This window comes from Lissotriton helveticus, chromosome 8 (assembly GCF_964261635.1).
Source record: "Lissotriton helveticus chromosome 8, aLisHel1.1, whole genome shotgun sequence".
Taxonomy (NCBI): domain Eukaryota; kingdom Metazoa; phylum Chordata; class Amphibia; order Caudata; family Salamandridae; genus Lissotriton; species Lissotriton helveticus.
In genome coordinates, this window is record NC_136069.1 from 1550499653 (window position 1) to 1550519617 (window position 19965).

The following is a 19965-nucleotide window of genomic DNA, read 5'->3' on the forward strand; positions in this document are numbered from 1 at the left end:
ACTTGCTTATCCAGCAAACAAGAGATGAAATATCCAACTATGTCTAGGGATGGCTTTGTTCTTACTCAGAAATGACATCCCCTTAACCATGCAGTTTGCGCCGATTCTTTGGTGGTATGTTCAAGACTGGTTTGCATCGGACTGGTCTCTTCTATACTGACAAACATAATTTTAACAATTATGGAATGAAATGCTACCTAGTTGCAACAACCTTGGAATACAGAAACGATTTACATTGACCAATCTGTTAACACAAGCATTGGCGCACAACATTCCATAAACTGCCTTCAATTTTACGTCAACGTGCAAGTGTATTGTAGCCATCTCCTGAAGAGTCCTAGGTATAGTAGGGTGACACAGGACTTGTTTATTCTTGTGTTTGCTTTGCCTGAAGAAGAGCCTCATTTTGCTTACACAGCTGAAACGTTGTCTCCTTTTTGTTCACAGGTTCTGACACAGCAATGAAGTTGATACACCCCTGATAACGAGCCTGCACTCAGCTATGGCAAACGTGACCATTTCTGCTGTAACGAAGAACTGTACGTTCAATGAAGATTTCAAGAAGATCCTGCTACCTGTTGTCTACTCTGTTGTTTTCGTCGTTGGCCTCTCCTTGAACTTGACTGTTATACTCCAGATCTGGCTAGCTCGGAAAGTGCTGACGCGTACCACGATATACATGCTGAACCTCGCCACGGCGGACCTACTCTATGTCTGCTCCCTTCCCCTGCTCATCTACAACTACTCCAACCACGACTATTGGCCCTTCGGGGACTTCACCTGCAAGTTCGTCCGTTTCCAGTTCTACACTAACTTGCATGGGAGCATCATGTTCCTTACCTGCATGAGCTTCCAGCGTTACCTGGGCATCTGCCACCCTTTGTCATCGTGGCACAAGAAGAGGGGCAAGAGGTTCACCTGGATTGTATGTGGGGTGGTGTGGTTCATTGTGGTAGCCCAGTGTTTACCCACTTTTGTCTTTGCATCTACTGGAACCCAGAGGAACAGGACAGTATGCTATGACTTGAGCCCACCTGACCTCTCTGCTAGGTACTTCCCCTATGGAATCACATTGACTATCACCGGGTTCCTGATCCCGTTCATTGTCATTCTGGTGTGCTACTGCAGCATGACCAAGATTCTGTGCCAGAAGGACGAAATGATTGGGCCGGCTGTACGCAAGAAGAAGGACAAGGCCATTCGCATGATCATCATTGTGGTGATCGTGTTCGCCATCAGCTTCTTCCCGTTCCACCTCACCAAGACGATCTATCTGATTATTCGCTCCCGGGAGGGCGTGCCGTGCTTGGTCCTGCAGACATTTGCCATTGTCTACAAGTGCACCAGGCCCTTTGCCAGCATGAACAGTGTCTTGGATCCGATACTTTTTTATTTCACGCAGCAGAAGTTCAGGCAGAGCACTAAGAACATCCTGGTGCGCGTGAGCACCAAATTTCAACGCGAACACTGTGTCCAAAAAGCAGTGACGAGAAGTGCGAATGTGACATGAGGGCCTCTCTCTGACATTGTACAATAGGCCCAGCTGGAAGAGCTGGATTGACAGTAGAGTCATTTAATTGGCACTTGTGATGTTCTGTAGGCTCATCATTGTGGCTCAAGCACGACTCAAGACGTGACTCAATGATTTCCCTCTTCTGCACCTACCGCAAGGACATTAACACAACTGAAGGATGCCGCTACGGAACCTTTTACGGCTGTTGGAAACCTTTCCTGAATGGCATGGTTTCGTGATGGCTCAAACGTTCTAAATCTGAAGGACTATGAATGTGAATATATTCGCTGTCTCCTGGTGATTCTGGACACCTTGCATGGCAGTGTGATTGTATGTGTTGGTGTGTTATCATCCTCATAAGTGGGCATGCAGGTCATACTTCTTAAAGGACAGAAGTGTGGCTGTACTGACATTATTTTGTTTCTGAAGACATGTGTTACTGTGATGACCTCTGTGGTTCACCACTTCCTTTGTAGAGTCTCGGCGAATAACCAGGGTCCTGTTTTTGTAGACCATTTCAAGAGAACAAAGTGAAGAGCATGCTCTGGAGCTTGATGCACTCAACAATTGAGGGGAAATCACTTGAGCCTAAAATTCATACTGTGAAAAGTAGCAAAAGACACACAAGTCTATTGTGGGCTCCGGGTAAGTGTATTAAGGGTTGCAGACTCACCATCCCCCATCAGTCTAGCAGACCACTTCCCGGTGCTGTCGTTCACTAATGACACTTTATATATAGATGTACAGATCGCTTAGCCGACAAAGCGGCCTTGTGGCTCTAATCTGTTGTGCCAATGATGTGTGATTGATTCTGCAGTAAAGTCTTGTTTGATCTGTTTTCCTGTGTTTTCAGTTACAATATTTGATCTTTCCCAATGAAGAATGCCATCTGTTAAAGGAAATTATGAGCTGGTATTAACAACCACAGTATTAACAAGCAATGTGAAGGAGACCCTTTTGGATGTGTGTTCATAACCATATTACAAAACAGAACAGACACATTTCTGTTGGAATTCACCTACTGTTGTGGGTCTGTACCGGAGGGCCACCTGTTATAACCCGGCCCAATCATCGTGAAAACGAGCTAGACCAGAACTGTGCACCTGGTCATAAAATCAACACATGCATAATGGCTTATGCATTCAGTATACCCACACCCTTCGGACAAATGTGGTGGTCACTCATACATAACTCTGTGTTCATTGACTATGAGTTGTACACGTTGCCAGTTTCATCAGTGATGTAACAGTATACGCTATTGTACCTTCCGCTGTACTCAGGTGGTCTTCATGATGGATTAATAACCTGTAGGTTTTGTGATTGTCCATGTACATCATGTTTAATCAGGTAACAAATTGAGTTGCACCTGCACTTCTGTTCATTTCTGTTGCCTTTTCTGATATTGTGTGAGCTTGATTGTCTAACACATGTTCTCTGTTATAGTGTGGCATTGGTATATTACTGTGTTATCACATTGTAGGGCTTATATTCCACCGAGCTGGCCAGCACCTAGCTAACCATGTACACATCAAAGCAAAACTAAGAGCTAGATTATGTCTACTGCTCAAGAAACACAACACCTGCCCCCATCAAGTGTGTATCACCTGAGGGTCCGCAACACCAAGGTAACATTGTAGCAGTAGAGCTGAGGCGTCCTTGAATGTTTCGGTCACTATGAAGGTTGTGAAAGCAGACATAGTCTCGATTTATGCTCATTATACACGGTAGATCCCTACCCTCGCTTACGTTAAAGAATTCCACTGCATAAGAAATCAGTCAAACTTTAATCCATATTACATATTTTGGAATATCTTGGGAATTTATTGGTTTTGCAGTATCCACGTGTTTCTTGATGGTAAACCGGGCTTAAGGATGATTGCATTTCTCTAAAAGTATTCCAAAGCATTGTTCTGACAAGGGTTGTCCATAGCAGCCCCATGATTGTTAGATCCATGTCAGATTTTAGGGATAGTCTGTAGGTTAAATTAATTTAGCCATTGGTTGTCCTTAAAATATGCCTTAGGTGACTTCATCATAGACTCAGCAATGGATACTCCTATATATATAGACTGCATGAAAACTAGCGAATATGGGAGAGATCAGGTGCTGGTAACACCTGTTTGCCTATATACTAGTATAAGATGCTGATGGGGGATCAGACTGTAGCTTTCTACAGGTCCCATTAATTGTGCAGTAAATAAAATAAATGAATAATACCAACATAGGCAGTCGCTGTGGGAGAAAGCGCAATCACCGAAGGGGTGGGATTCGACTTAAAGCCCCTGAGTCAGAGATCCTGCCATGGACGTCTAGTCAGACATCACCTTGTTGTGAGCCATTGTGATGCATTTCCACCACTCAAAAGACACCTAATGCAGGATGGAGATAGAAATCTAACTGGACTGCTGGTTGAGAAAGAACACCATTCCTCCCTCTGACCTGTGGGAAGTGACGTAGCCAAAGTATCCCCATATTGCCTTCTTGAACAAGTTTGCGAATACAATGTAAACATAAGAACACACCAGTCTAAAGTTGAGTGCCCCAAGCCGCCCTTTGGCCATGAGACATTTTACAAAATGGGTGTTGTCTTCAGCCATTATTTCCTGTGACATGAGAAGATCCCCCTCTTGTAAACCAACAAATATTCAAATGAATGGCTCTCATTTCATTTGAAGACTCTGCCACTGGCATCTCCCTATCGCCCGGCAACCGTGGAGCATCTGCTAGAGTGTATCTAACAGGGGACAAGAGGGAAAACACTGGTTGGTTGGGAATCCTCCGCCAGACGGATGATGTACAGTGACCACAATTCCTGATTGGGAGGATTTGGATCCCAAACAAACAGCCCGCAAACATCTCGGAGCACTGTAGAACACTGGTCGTCATCTGCTGGTCCTCAAAGATGCATGTCCTGTTAAGTCAATGTCTTGAGAATCATCAATTTCCAGGCTTTGCACAAGCGCCCTGCACCGACTACAGTACACCCCTGATAACACCGGGGTAAAGCACTTGAAGGTCAGTCTTGCTTCTCTTTCCCTGCTCATATGATCACCTCCCTTAGTACATCAACCAATAAGGTCTGGGTCTCTCTTCATTAAGCCCTAAAAAAGCATAATAAAATCCTTCCCCCGGTGAAACTTTGGCTTTGAGCATTAAATTCAAGAAAGCAAATGGGAGCCACACTTCCCCCTGTCTCACAGACCGGCACATAAAATCGACAACACCACTCACAAGGTTTAAAGCGCCATACAAAATAAATTGTAGTGCTCGTCCTACCTGTTAATATAGGGAAGACGGAAAGTGACTTGTTGAAGTCCACCCCAAAGTAGGGCTTGTCTCTCCAGGAGGCTGTGTCTTCTGTGGGAATCTCTTTCCAGCGTTGTCTAACTTGTCCACAGACTCCACAGCCTCCTGGTGAAACCCTCCTGCTCAATGCAGAGATGCTGTTCAGAACGTTTCAGAAGGGGTTCCCCTGAACCAAGTCATTTACTCTGCGGATTTCTGAGCCATGTCCTCCACCTCTCCTTGTCAGCCGATTAACCTTGGTTTTCAATCGATCAATCAGGGATTTATTGAGTGCACTAATCACCCTTGAGGGTCTCAAGGCGCTGGGGGGAGGGGATTTGGGCAGCACTGAGGTCATCCGAAGAGCCAGGTCTTGATGTCATCTCTGATGGCTTGCAGCGTCGGGCTTCGTCTGATGCTGAGTGGGAGTTTGTTCCAGGTCTTAAAGTGTGAGAACCAGCAGAGTTACAATATCTCATATCCTCCAATCACCAGAGAGTGGCTCATCTCCTTAGCATCACCCGAGGTCCTCTCATATCTGTTTGCAGACTGGTAAAACCTTCCTCGGTGCCCAGTGTCCACCTTCCAGACAGGGTTAAGTTCTGGCCTTGCTTCCAGGAGTCCAGCTGCAGCCTTAGGAAGACTATTCCTGCATCACCAGACTCTGGGATTGTGTCCTAGTGAGCGGCTTCTCTCTCCAAAACAAACACCTCAACATCTTGAGCTGTAGTTGTGGCCATCTCCTTTTGGTGGATGTATGACATCACAACGCATGCTATCACAACGCATGCCTTTACAACGCGGTTCTCACAACGCATGCCTTTACAACGCATAGTGCTTTGGGGCGCTAGATAGTGAATAGTTTAATTTACTATTCCAACTCCAGTCCCCGTGGATAGTAGATGGTGTTGGATAGTAAATTAAACCTATTCCCTATCCTAGAGCGCCCCCCCAGCGCAATGCGTTGTAATGGTTTGCGTTGTAAAAGTTGCGTCGTAATGGCACTGCGTAGTAAAAGTTGCATTGTAAAGGATGTCTCCCCCTTTTGGTTTGCTTGATTTACTTTAGCAACATTTTTTAACTTTCTCTTGTGACCAATGGCAGCTTCTTGATGCACATTTCCATCTTCACCCCATCCAGGTGCCATGAATATTGTATTTATTGGACACAGATCACCCAGACTGGCCAGCACCATAGGCTTCAAGAAGTACCTGGCAGTAGTCCCTGCATTAGTCCCATTTAGGGAAGAGGTGTGGCGCCACGGCTAGGGCGACTGACACTGGACGCTGGGGCTCACGGTTCGATCCCCGGCGGCAGGGGTCTGCCCAGCACCATGCGACTCTGGGCAATAGCTCGCTTAATCTTCCCAACGGCCCCCAGTGCCGGGATGCCTCTGGGTAGCTGTGCGCTTTACAAATACTGGATTTACATTTATTTTTTACCCATGCACCAACCCTTCAAAGTGCCCTAATGCAACCAATGCATCTTACTCATTCAGATAATACATCCATTTCTGTCTATTTAACGGTGACAGCCCATGCCCTGGCAGTGGACACGATACTCCTGACATGGCCAGGGAATATTTTTCCCTCTGGCCTCTGTTCCACCTTGCCTGGCTCGTCCTATCACCCGACTGGAGAAGCTCCATGACTTGTGCTGAAATTGACAGGAGAGCCCTCTGTTCTGCTGGCCAGGAAGTCTACCCAAAGTGCCCCCACTCACTCAGATTAGGTGGTGTGAGGGTCTGGTAGCAGTCAATTGTAGTTCGAGGATCCATGCCTTTTAAATAAACTCCTGGAAACATTTCCCACTTTCCCCCCTAGGGTGTGGGTGGGTGTGTCACAGTTCATTACTCCTACTGTCGAAACTTATTTACTTTGGTGTTCAAAACAACTTACCCTTGTATACAAGGGGCTATGGGCTAGAACTAGAAATGCACACTTCATTGAAGTCAATGGCTGCTTCTCGTAAAGATAGATAGACCTGTGTGTTACGTTACACACGAAGTATGTCACTTGGAAACTGTGCAGGGTGAAGGTTGTCCTATCGATGACACAGGGGCCCCACAAAATGTGGGGCCCCTTCAGGATGTCTTTCTTCCTCCCTAGCAAAGGGACAACCTGCATGCTGCTGTGCTTGGAGCTTTTCTCCTCTGGCCACAGTACATGAGACAGCCTTACCCCCTCTGTGCTGTGGGAAATCCACAGACGAGGAGACCTTGCATAATCAATCAATCAATCAGTAGATTTGTAGAGCACTACTTGTCACCTGTGAGGGTATCCAAGCGCTGATATGTGTATAAGGGGACCGCACCAGAACGGATATATGCAAGAAATGGAAACATTGTTTTGTGCATCCCTAAAACTGTGTCTGCCCTTTCTAAATGCTGTAAATAACAGATGTTACGGTTACCCAGTTTATTGCACTCAGTTTGTCTACATCTGAAGGATGGAAGGTGGACTCTGCCTTGCAGAGATTCGAACTCATGACCTGCAGAACACCGCATTTGTCAGTGGTGAACAATCAGCTCACTGAGACATACTTTTTTATCCAGGACAGAAACAGGCCTAGGACTCCAGATCAGCCCTAAAGTTGTGTTCCTCACTAACGCTGCTACCCTTCGCAGTGGCGTAACGCAAAACGAAGGGCCACCTTCAGAATGTGATGAGGGGCCCCTGAGTTTCCCATAGCCCAGAGATGTAAATTGGGCTTGTACTCAAGGGGGACACCCTTGACAACTTGGGGGACACACTGTGCTGCAGGGGCTGCAGAGGCCTGCACTATACATGCCTCCATTTGGCTTAAAAAGTAAAATAAATATGCACTGCTATCGGTGCCAATTTCAACTGGTGGGTTCCGGTGCTTAAATAATCAACAGAGACCACCTGAAACAAATATACAATACATATTCCGATGGTGTTGGAATACACTCAGTGTGTTAAAATACCCCTCACACACCAAAATTGGCACTTAATTATCAACACTACACTGGCACTTATGATAGTGTGCCACATGGCGGCACTGTATGACTACTTTAGAGATGAGCACTTCTACAGTTGTTTATTAATCAAATATACAGTCAAATGACTAATTTCTGCCGCTCAAGCCGTTCTTACAGCTTTGAGGTCCTGGAATAGTCCGAATTGTCATACATGTAGAGTGTGATGGTTAGTAGTTGTGTTGGCACTGTCATTGGCAGCACAGGCAGAGGCAAAGGTTGGACCAGGCTGCAGTGCAACCTGGAGAGGGCCCTGGTACATTTTTTAATATTTGTTTTTTACAAATGATCTACTGAGTGCCATGAGTGTTCCAAAGACTCTACTGTAGTTTGCTGCAGTTTGTTGAGGGCTCCCCTTCAGCAGTTGCCCACCCCTCCTTCTGTGACTTATTTTGGAAAGTGTTCTTATCTGACACGCATGCCGCAAACAAGGATTCCCCTGCAAGGAGGCATGAAAGAGCACTGTTACACTTCCAGTAATCCCTGTCCAGTCACAGTTCTTGTCATCCGCAGAACTTGTCAGTGTATGCGACCTTGTCCCTATTAACTCACTAAGGGTATATCTAAAGCCCGTGAAAAGCAGAGATAAAATCCCATTGCAGGACTATGTACAGGACAAAAGTTGGTTGTATGTAGAAATAGTATATACAGAAATATTGTCTGACATAAATATTGTGTCCTAAATATTGTTTACAAAGCAATTATTCACCAATATTGTTGCAGACCAATATTTAAAATTCAATATTTTGGTACCACACCCTTCTCCTGACTACTATTAATTTGCCAGGGGCCAAAGTTTTGCTCAGAAACCCATAGCCAGCCCTACTGAATGTCTGCGTGCCGAAAACGAAAGCTGTGTAGCCTTGGATCCATACTAATGCCTTTTTAATTCACCATCAGTCACTCCCTACCCTGGCTTTTTGGGTTTCGCCTGCCGAAAGGCTGCGCTCTGCGCAGCTTTTCAGCGCAGGTGAAATCCTATGTCAACACTAAGCACTTCGGGAACGTCCCCCGGCTCTCATTGGCTAGCTCCATAAATGGAGGCTAGCCATTGAGTGCCGGATCTGTCCGTCAAGGCCGGACCAGATTCGGGGGCGTTCCCGAGATTTTTTCCCAGGGCGGAGTTACGTTTTTTCCCGTTCCCTCCCCTCCCGCCCCCTCCGTGTGCCTCCCCGCCCCCTCGCTGTCCTGTGCACGTTTTCCGCCTCCCTCCCGCCGTCCGTGTCCTCTCCCGCCCTCCTCCCGCCGTCCGTGTCCTCTCCCGCCCTCCTCCCGCCCTCCGTGTCCTCTCCCGCCCTCCTCCTGCCGACCGTGTCCTCTCCCGCCCTCCTCCCGCCGTCCGTGTCCTCTCCCGCCCTCCTCCCGCCGACCGTGTCCTCTCCCGCCCCCTGTGTCCTCGTAGGTGCTTTGCTGTTGAGGACATACGTTCTTAAGGTAAGCGGGATGCTTTACTAATTTGTTCTAGGTTCCATCTCTGAAGCGAGATTTATTTGGTATTTCCGGGATCGGTATCGCGTCCGTGTCCTCTCCCGCCCTCCTCCCGCCGTCCGTGTCCTCTCCCGCCCTCCTCCCGCCCTCCGTGTCCTCTCCCGCCCTCCTCCCGCCGACCGTGTCCTCTCCCGCCCTCCTCCCGCCGTCCGTGTCCTCTCCCGCCCTCCTCCCGCCGACCGTGTCCTCTCCCGCCCCCTGTGTCCTCGTAGGTGCTTTGCTGTTGAGGACATACGTTCTTAAGGTAAGCGGGATGCTTTACTAATTTGTTCTAGGTTCCATCTCTGAAGCGAGATTTATTTGGTATTTCCGGGATCGGTATCGCAACTTGCGTTATGGGGTTGACTTGGCATTTCATTTCCAACCCTTTGATTCATACGGAAGTGACTTGTGTAATTTTACAGACACTTCCCCCTCTTTCTGTAACGCGATTTAGCTTAGTTATGATTCACTATTTCTTTTTGGCAAATGGAGGTTGTACTCTAAACCACTACCAATTATATAATTGTGTTTGAGGATAGCGCTTTTTCAGGCATGGGGATAATACACGACACTCCATGTGACCTAGCGCTCGATCATTTTTAGCTATTTATGCGTTTTCAGTTTGTTTTCAAAGTCTCGCTAACCTCTCCTGACATAACTCTCCTAGGTGGTATTTGTGAAGGGGGGAAAGCGATACAGCATGCGTGTTCGCCCACCTGTAACATAGGGCTCAATCTAAACATAACTCATCTTTTTCAGGTATCACTGGTTCACGCCCTTGATTTCACATCATCAGCTTGAGTTAAACATTACATAATATCTTGAAACGTAGAGCTCCGGAAGTAATCTGTGCATTTCCTGACTAACGTATTTTTAATTCTTTATCGGTATGCACGATTCTTCGCTGTTTGGTAACGTGCAAATTACTGTTTGCATAAATTTTTTAAATGTGGGATTTGTTTCCAAAACATCATCTTCTTGGAATTAAGACAAAGCGTGTGTGATGTATGTAGATATGAATACATGCATTGTATGTATGATCTTAAATTACTATATCCATACATCACCTATTGTATCTCTTCTCGGACCGTGAACTGACTATTCCTAATAATGAGTGACTAAAGGGAGTGTGAAATCACTTCATGTGATGTTACTCTGCGCAGTTATATAATGCATTGCTTATGCTTTTAACCCCGGCACTGTTTACTTGTGTCCTGGCCCTATGGGGGTGCTTCTGGTGATGGTGAAAATGGCTGTCCACAGACTCAGTAAGTTGCGTGCCTTTCCCGCTCATGCCAGCCCTCACAAGAACAGACCTTTCTTGTTCATATTTGCAAAGAAAAAAGAAAATCAACATTGCACGCCTCCTATTGGCTTTGCCAAAGGTTGTTGAATGCATGAAGCTGGCGAAACGGGTAAAGCACCTATCTAGACTGCAGACTTCAGGCAGTGATGACAGGGAGTGCAGAGCGCTAGGGAGTGCAGAGCGCTAGGGAGTGCAGAGCGCTAGGGAGTGCAAGGGAGCGCAGAGGGCTAGAGAGCGCAGAGTGACTAGAGAGCGCAGAGTGCTAGGGAGCTCAGAGTGCTAGGGAGCGCAGAGTGCTAGGGAGCGCAGAGTGCTAGGGAGCGCAGAGTGCTAGGGAGCGCAGAGTGCTAGGGAGCGCAGAGTGCTAGGGAGCGCAGAGTGCTAGGGAGTGCTAGGGAGCGCAGAGAGCGCAGAGTGCTAGGGAGCGCAGAGTGCAAGGGAGTGCTAGGGAGCGCAGAGTGCTAGGGAGTGCTAGGGAGCGCAGAGTGCTAGGGAGCGCAGAGTGCTAGGGAGCGCAGAGTGCTAGGGAGTACAAGGGAGCGCAGAGTGCTAGGGAGTGCAGAGTGCTAGGGAGTGCAGAGTGCTAGGGAGTGCAGAGTGACTAGGGAGGGCTAGGGAGTGCAGAGTGACTAGGGAGGGCTAGGGAGTGCAGAGTGACTAGGGAGGGTTAGGGAGTTCAGAGTGACTAGGGAGTGCTAGGGAGTGCTAGGGAGTGCAGAGTGACTGTAGAGATTAAGCTAATAGCAAAGTAAATGACAATGCCATTTATTTATCTGTTTTCCAAAGCAACACATAAATACAAACTTTGTCATTTTCAATGCCAATAGGTCTAACTTTTCCAAAGGCGAAACCATTGCATTGTAAATGCTTGTTCCCTTTGTCACAGTTTTTGTTTCTTTCTCTCCCTCTTGTGTGTTTTTCCCTCTCTTGCTCTGGGTCAAAGTCTAATGAAGAAAAATAGGTGCTGGTCCCCACAATTGAGGACTGGTGGGCCCCAGCTGCAACCACTGGCTCAAATTAAGCACTGCATTGCATCTCTTAATCCTGTGCATTAATGTGTGACGTTTCCAGATACCAGGATTTGTACTGACATTTCTACAAACATTTGGGCAAAGTGACCAGTATTAAATGTCATTTTGCACCACCACCAATGCAGTCGTTTAATTGGAAATGTTTCTGCAAAGTGTAATCCATCCCTCAATGATTGAGCTTGTTTGGTAACAGTAAGATAGGAATCTTAGAGTAACATGAAAATAAAGCTTATTTTTCTTTCAGTTTTATTCTGAGTAAGTTCAAGAGCCCAAGATATAAAAAACAGTGACTAATGCGGACTGACCTAAAATCACTCTCTCTGTATTATTTGTTTTCTTTGTTTACGTGGTCTTTAGCAGACAGTTTAAGGTGCTTAAAGCCAGCCCTAAAAATGTGACTATAATGAGCATCAAATGGCTGACTTCCTTCAAAGTGTCAATCAATTGTGATTCTCTGAGCTTCTTTAGAAGGTGTTGTGCAGCTAATGTGGTGATGCACGGTGCCTGGTTTCTTGGAGTGACTGCTACAGAGGACACTTGTCTTTTAGGAAAGTTAACATGACTCTCGTGCAGTATTGGCCGTGCTTGTACTGGACACACTTTGTGATTGATGTTGTTAATGTTGTTTACTCGCTTAACTAATGTTGCCTTGTAGATATAATTGTTTTAGAAAGATGATAATATATTGTTGTACAGTCATTTTACATCTCCGTTAAATAAATATGAAGGTTCATGCACTATGGCTGAGTTTGCTTTCTTGGGGGGCTGGGGGTGCCAGGACCAATGATATTGCTTCTCATATGTAGGACCCAACACGTGACAAGAAACTGTGCTCTACCAAGCTCCGTTGATAGTCTCTGGATTAGGGGCCAGATGTAGGTGGCCATTTACCGGCCGGTAACGGCCGATTTCGGCCGTTACCGACCAGTAAATGGGTTTCTGGGATGTAGGGGGCCAATTTTACCGATTCAGTAACTTTTAGATGTAGGTGGGACTCTTCTGAGTCCCAAAGGCCTTACAGATTCGGTATTTTATCACCCAATCCAATTGAGTGGTAAAATACCGAATCCAGATGTGCATGCACATTTGTGCATGCACGCCTATGCCATGTGACAGACAGACATGCCCTTAGGGCATGTCTGTGTGCCACATGGCACACATGTCTGTATTTGGGGTGCTAGAGGGTGTCAAAGTGACACCCCCTGCACCCTTGCTGGAATCGGTATTTACCGAATCGGTAAATACCGAATCGGTATTGCCCATTGATTCCTATGGGCTTCAAGGCCCATAGGAATCAATGGGCAATACCGAATCCGTATTTACCGATTCGGTAAATACCGATTTTTACAGATTCGGTAATTCAATTACCGAATTTACCTAAATCTCCCTCCTTCTATTTTACCGATTCATAAATACCGAATCGGTAAAATTCGGTATTTATGAGTCGGTAAAATAGAATTACCTACATCTAGCCCTAGATCCTTTTCCATCTACAGATGCCTTTCAATTGTAGACTCTGGCTAGGGCACTCTTCCAGCTATAGTTTGCTCCATTGACAGACTCTGGTTAGATTTAACGCGCATCAAGATATTTACGATTGATTTAAATGTGCATAGGTCTTTACCAATGCCAGACTCCAGTTTTGACCGATTGATGGCTGCAAATGGCAGACTCTGGATTGGACGCTCTTCCATCTAGTGATTTCTACCAGACTCTGGGTTAGATAATATAGGTGTCTAGATACTTACCCATGCCATGCCATGCTGTGGAACACTTCCACCTATAGACTTCTCTCAGTGCCAGACTCTGGGTTAGATGATATACGTGTCTAGATACCTACCCATGCCGTGCTCGGGACAGAACACTTCCACCTATAGACTTCTCTCAGTGCCGACTCTGGGTTAGATGATATACGTGTCCAGACACCTACCCATGCCGTGCTCGGGACAGAACACTTCCACCTATAGACTTCTCTCAGTACCAGACTCTGGGTTAGATTGTACACAAATATAGGTTTAACCATCTGCCCTCAATAGATTATGAGAATGAGCCTGTGCACACGTCTTGAATGTCTTGTAATAAAGTAAGTACTCTATCAAGAGGTCATTCAGAAAACCACTTAGACATCACATGTATATAACTTTTTTTAAGCAATAAACAATCATCATATGCATTTTGTTCTTCTTTTATTCTTGCACCTTGCCCAGACAACACATGTTTCGTCCGGGTGAGATATCCTGGACTTCCTCAGGGCTTGCGGCAACTGATGCAGGTCCGAAAACTATCTGCCGGTAATATTTCTGTCCCGGCTAGCTGCGAAAATGAGGTGGGATAGATGACCAAAATGGTATCCCAAAGGTCAACCGGTAAAATCACTATTTGCCGGTTGTACTTCCGTCCCGGATGGCAGGGAGTATAAGATGCAATAAACCGGATAAGGTTTGCCAAAGATCAACAATCAAAATCACTATGGTAAAGCTCATTGACCCACGGAAATGTGTCAAAGTACAAACAATCACCAATACATCTTGTGTACACGTAATAAACTTTGTGCAATCTCAAGTTGAGGGCTTCAACAGCGAGTATGCTGGCTTTCAATAGATGCCTACTAACACCAGCCTCTGAGTTGGATCTGACACCCTATATAGATGCTTACTAAAGCCAGATTCTGGTTTGGACTCTTCATTTATAGATGCATTCCAATAGCAGACTTTGGACTGGGCACTTTCCCATCTATTGATTTTCTATTGGTACCAGACTGTGTGTCTGGATTCTACACTTACCTAGATGCTTACCAATGACAGACCAGAGGTTTGACACTCCGATGTTGATACAAGCCTGCCAGTGCTAGACTCTGGGTTGGACTGTGCACACTATGTAGATTTTAACCAACACCAGAATCTGGCATGGATCGTACACCGAGTACGGATCCTACCGATTCCAGACTCTGGGTTCAAATCTCTATCTCTTCCTGACTTTGGGCATGATTACGATGTTGGCAGATGGAATGTCCCATCCACCAAATTACAAGTTCCATAGGATATAATGGAATTGTAATACGGCCGACGGGATATCCATCACGTTTGTGATGGAGTAACCGTGTCCGCCAAGATCATAATCAGGCCCTATGTTTTGGATTCTCCATTATACCCTTTACACCTGGCTCGGAGAATCCTATTCTCTAGAGAAGCGTGGAAAGACTATATTTCAGGCTCCAAAAATCTGAATAAGAACCCATCTTTCAAGGTTTCATGATCTGCCGTTCTGCCGCTGTACCACAGCTCACTTTTTCGCGGGGATGGAGTGCATCATACCTAAACTGACAGAATGCAACAGGTATGATGCACAACTGATCATGAGTGAGCCACTCGCATTCAACCAAAGCAGATACTTGGCCCATATCCTTATAAAACGAAAAGGTCCAAAAAGGTGCAGTTTAAAAGTATGCTGTCCTGGTAAAGCCCCTTATAAGCTTTAAGTGGGCCGAAACATGTCATGACATTGACAATCATCTGTTCTCTGTTCTAACACACACTGTTAAGTGTAGAATGTATGATGTTCTCTCAATCTTTCTCTCGCCATTAATACAAAAATGTATTCATCCACCAGGTGCGTTATTAGCTTTGGATATGTCCGCAATTCTTCATAATTGCAATGTTACCACAATTTATCAAAACAATTGATATTTATCACTGGCGAGTCAGTCAGTACTATACAAGTGTATTTACTCTTTTTAGAATCGAAATTACTTCCTGAAAGTACAGACATAAGTATTCTTTGAGATGTAACAGAGCAAGTTACCTTTTTGTGGTTATTTCACTCTGAAAGCATACCACTTTTTCACATTCAAATAGCAAACACCCTCAAATGTCCCTATTTGTAGTGACTTATGAGACTAAAACGATGGTGCTTTCTTTAAGGTGAGAAAGATAGGTCTCTCAACATTTGTGTTACTAGATGGCTATAGGGATAGTGATGACTATCACAAGAGATAACCTCAAATATTGGCCTGGGGGCGATTAATACTATTTAGAAAGATTTACCACGTTTGTATACCATCCTATAGAGTTTCTGGACTGAAGATGTATAGCTGCAGAGGTTAGCAAGGTTCAAAGTAGATGTTTTTATTTTGTGTACATTTCAGTTAAATCCTCTTATGGAATCATTTTTTTCACAAGGAGTTGCCGTTGTAATTTCAGTTTTTTAATTTAACTTAATTCCATGAAAATAGTGATTTTACTTGTGATATTGTTCTGATCTTTTGACCCCAAAACTTTACCTAGGAGTAGAATTTCGCCTCTGTCGGCCTTCATCATTTTTTGTGTGGAATCAATGACTTCTTTCTGTCATTTGACATGGTTTACCTGTGGTATTACCCAAACGGATTGAAGAACTATTAGTGAAAAAATAACAGTGAGAAGGGAGATTCCATTTGGAAAAGGTATGCAAATAGAGTAGGTGTTGGGTTAAGGGATAGGGTAAGAGATGGATCTAAGGGTGAAAGGGGAGAGGATGTGGCCTAACAGCTAGGGCAGTTAACCTCGGAGTTGAGGAACTGGGTTCGAGATTCGGCAGGGACCCCCAACGTCCTGTCATTCTGGGAAAATCACTTAGTCTCCCTGTGCCATCTGTAACGCAACTGTTGCTCATTATAAAACGCTCTGATACCGTCAGGTCTAGTTTGCGCTATATAAAACTAAAAAAAAAAGTTTGGGGTTACAATGTGGGTTACACTCAGTGGCGGCTCCTCCCTTAAGGCAGAGGAACATTGCCCCACTGTAAAAAGGAAAACTAAAACAACAATAACTAGCGTTATTATCGTTTTCGTTTTCCTTCCTGCTCAGGTTCGGGGTGGGGCGGGTGGTCTGGGTTGGCCAGTGCAGAGAGCAGGGGGAGGAGTGTAAAGCACACCCTAAAGTGCGCATGACGGTATGACCGGCCCAAGAGGACCGGTCAAAACGTCCTATGCACTTTGCATCTTCCCAAACAGGCTGCATCACACAGCCTGGTGAGAGACATGCAAAGCCTCCAAGCCATTTCTGAGCGCCGATCCACGATGCTCAGGCCAATCACAATGCTTCTTAAGGCAGCGTTGTGTTTGGACAGGGGATTCTGGGAGCTGGAGGCTTCCTGTTCCGGCGTGGAGGAGGCGGAGCAGAGGCAGCAGGACCAAGGTAAGTCAGTCTGTATCCCCCCGATCCACTCTCCCCACCCTCCCAACCTGACCCAACCGCCCAACCACCCACGCTTAGTAGCAGCCACCACTGGTTACACTTAGCGTTATCGTAGAGTAGGGATAAAAGTTAGGGTTATGGTAAGGGGCAGGATTAGTGATACGGTTAGGATTACATATTAGTTATGGGGTTAGGAAAGCAACTAGGGATATCATTAGTGTTCGGGTGACAGTAAGGTCAAGTGTGAGAAATTAGCCTGGCATATGATGTCCACTATTCTAGTGGGCACCTTGCACCAGTCTAAACGACCCTTATTGATGGTGGTTGTTAAGTCAACCTTATAGACAGGCTATCCTAGTGCTAGCATGGACCAGCAGTCATAGGCTAAGACTTCAGAGAGCATGTGAAGCAAGCTGTTTTACCAATTATAATCCCTTGAATATCAAATGAAAGGACACCACACAAGGTATATATCAAATATATATATATTTATTTCTAACACAACCCCTCTGCTCTGATTATGAGGTCAGAGATCGAAGTACATCACAAGTTACTCAATTAGCATACGATAAGTTGCACAAATACAGTTATGCCCTAGGGGCCTCACAAACCATATACTAAGTAAGTGGTATAAGAACCACAACAGAAATAGTGAGTGGGCCTAGGGTCTAGGGAATTGCTGGGGCTACACTAAACAGCAAAGGATAGGAAGTAGGAGGCCCATAGGAGACGTGTGCAGTGTCTAAACACAGTCGCGAGTTACCATTGACTTATAATGGAGAACGAAGAAGTTACAAAGTTACTGCTTAAGGGCACTTCCGGATGGACTACGACAAAATCCCTTTAGACTAGGACACTTCAAGAGTCAAGACCCACAGGAGCACTGTAGTACTCGTGTTACCTCACCCAGGGAAGCCGGGTGCATAGGTGCCTTTTGGTGTCGGGTTTCATCGTCGTTTTCCATGGAGATCTGCAAAGAAGTGCTGCAGGCGACCAGTGGAAAAGTGTCCGGGTGGATCCAAGGGTGGATCGAAGATGTGAAGAACCTGAAAGCAGTGGGGACAGAGTCTGGGTCACTAGCCAGTGACCAGGTAGGTACGAGAAAGGAACCAGGCGATGTCGCTATGATCTCAGGTGAAGAGGTGAAGCTTGTCTCTGCAGCCACGAGGACAAGGAGGTGTCGATGACAACCAGGAGCTGGATTCGAGCTGTCCCACGAAGGATCTAGTTGACTGCAGTGTCGGTATCCGACTGGACCAAACAAGCTTTGGCAAATGCAATCCACGCAGGAAGTGAAGATGGGCTTTGGGTCAGACCAGCAAGGTCTAAGGAGGTTCTCCTTTGTATGGAAGCTGGAGCAAGCCTTGAGCAACCAGGAAAGCAGTTTGGTTTTAAAGGATTGTCTTCAGGGGGCTCACTAGCCAACGGGCTAGCAACCGGGAAGACGTGTCGAGCTGAAATGCAAGAGCGGGCCCCATGCAGCACTCGTGGAGTGTGGAGGGCTGAGCTTCGGTGCAAATGGCACTCAGGTCCGGGGCTTCTTGTACGGCAATGCACAATTGCGAGGGTACCTCGGTAGTCGAGCTGTTAGCAAAATGCAGGATGTCCAGGGTGTCTGGTCCCACATCTCACGTGTCCACCACAGGTCTCAGCTTTGCTGAGGATGTGGGTCGGAGTCAGAGAAGTCTGGAAGTTCAGATCTTGTGTCACTGAGTCTTCGGATTCCGTCGGGAGCATCGACAAAGCAGACCGGCAAGTTACGGGTGGTGTTTGTTTGCACAGGGTGGTCACTCATTGACCACAAGGGAGATGTCTTCTAGTTGAAATAGAATGTCGAAGGTCCAAGAGTTCTGTATCAAAGTTTCGTTCCAGGATAATCCAAAGTCCTGGGGACACAGCTCTTATACTTATACTAAGAAAATGGGCTGGATTACCTGCTAGGTCCCTCCTATGGGTGGACCTGGGAAGGGGGTGGTTACATCCCTTTCCCTTTGTCCAGTTTCGTGCCAGAGTGGGGCTGGAGTGCCCCAGCAACTGGTTTGAACCGGGCTATGCATGGAGCACCTTGTGTGCGCCAGGCAGTGTCTCAAAAAGCATCTGCTGATGCAGCACGCCCTGTCCCAATACACATCTGCCTGTCTGGGGAGGTGCTGGCACCTCCCTGGACAGGAAACCTATTGTCCAGGTCTCCCCTGCCGGAGTTTCGTCCAGCTGCAGGAGGTCAGACTTGTGTCTGTGGCAGCAGCATCCATTTTGTGATGCTGAGGCTCTGTTTAACTTTAACCGGGTAAAGCAGTGACATACATGTCTTTTCCCTCTAGAAGGGTGGAATGCTACCCCTGCCGCTAGGACTGGCGGGGGGGGGAGGTAGTATTCCAAAGTGTTTGACACCTTACACGACATGTTTTGATAAAGCCAAACCAAAGTTAGCCTTAACCGCGAGGATTATAATGCACTTAAGAGTGTATGGTATGGCTATATCAGAGAACAGTTATAAGGAGATGGTTCTGAAAGCTGCAGAGGGGCTCAGCTCATGCTAGGGCACCCTCTCACATAAAACCAAGCACTCTGCCTCCAGGATTGTCGAGGCCTACCATAGGAGTGACTTATAGGTGCATATGTGTCTATATATATGGATAGATATAGGTATACTATATCTAAGTAAGGGGTGATTACACCACCTTACCCAAGCTGAGTGATCAGCCTGTGGTGTCAGTTTGGATGGCCAGCCAGGGGTGGCATAATACATGCTGCAGCCCCTGGAAGGCCTTGGATGCACCTATGCCCTGGGTACCTATGGTACACTATACAGGGGCTCACAAAGGTGACCCTATACCCAATCAGGTATGTACCTAAAGTACATGGTATCAATTTAGAGAGAGAACAGCTGGGCTTTAGGTCTGATTAGCAGGCCCACAGTCACTCTAAAGTTGAAAAAAACAGAAAATCACAGCAAAAAGTGTGGGTGACCATAGAAAGCAGACCCTACTCTCCTACATCAAGTGTGAGGGGGAAAACTCACACTGAATGCAAATTCAAACCAAATTGTTAGAACCAATGCCCATTTGAATAGAATAGGACAATTTCAAATCATTTGTAAAATAACCCTTTGAGAAGAACGGTTGTCTTTTCTCACTGTTTCAGTCAAACTCATGCACAAGTCCACAAAGCAAAACAAAGCCGGAGAC

General features: G+C 46.1%; 1 protein-coding gene across 1 annotated transcript in view; it reads left to right on the forward strand.

The window, feature by feature from the left end:
- P2RY6 (pyrimidinergic receptor P2Y6) overlaps positions 1-3252 on the forward strand; it is a 342520-nt gene extending 339268 nt beyond the window's left edge. The window contains exon 5 of the mRNA XM_078658551.1: positions 448-3252. Coding sequence (XP_078514677.1) covers positions 503-1510 — 1008 coding nt within the window. The 5' untranslated portion in view covers positions 448-502 and the 3' untranslated portion in view covers positions 1511-3252. The remainder of the gene's footprint in view (positions 1-447) is intronic.
- The last annotated feature ends 16713 nt before the right edge of the window (positions 3253-19965 follow it).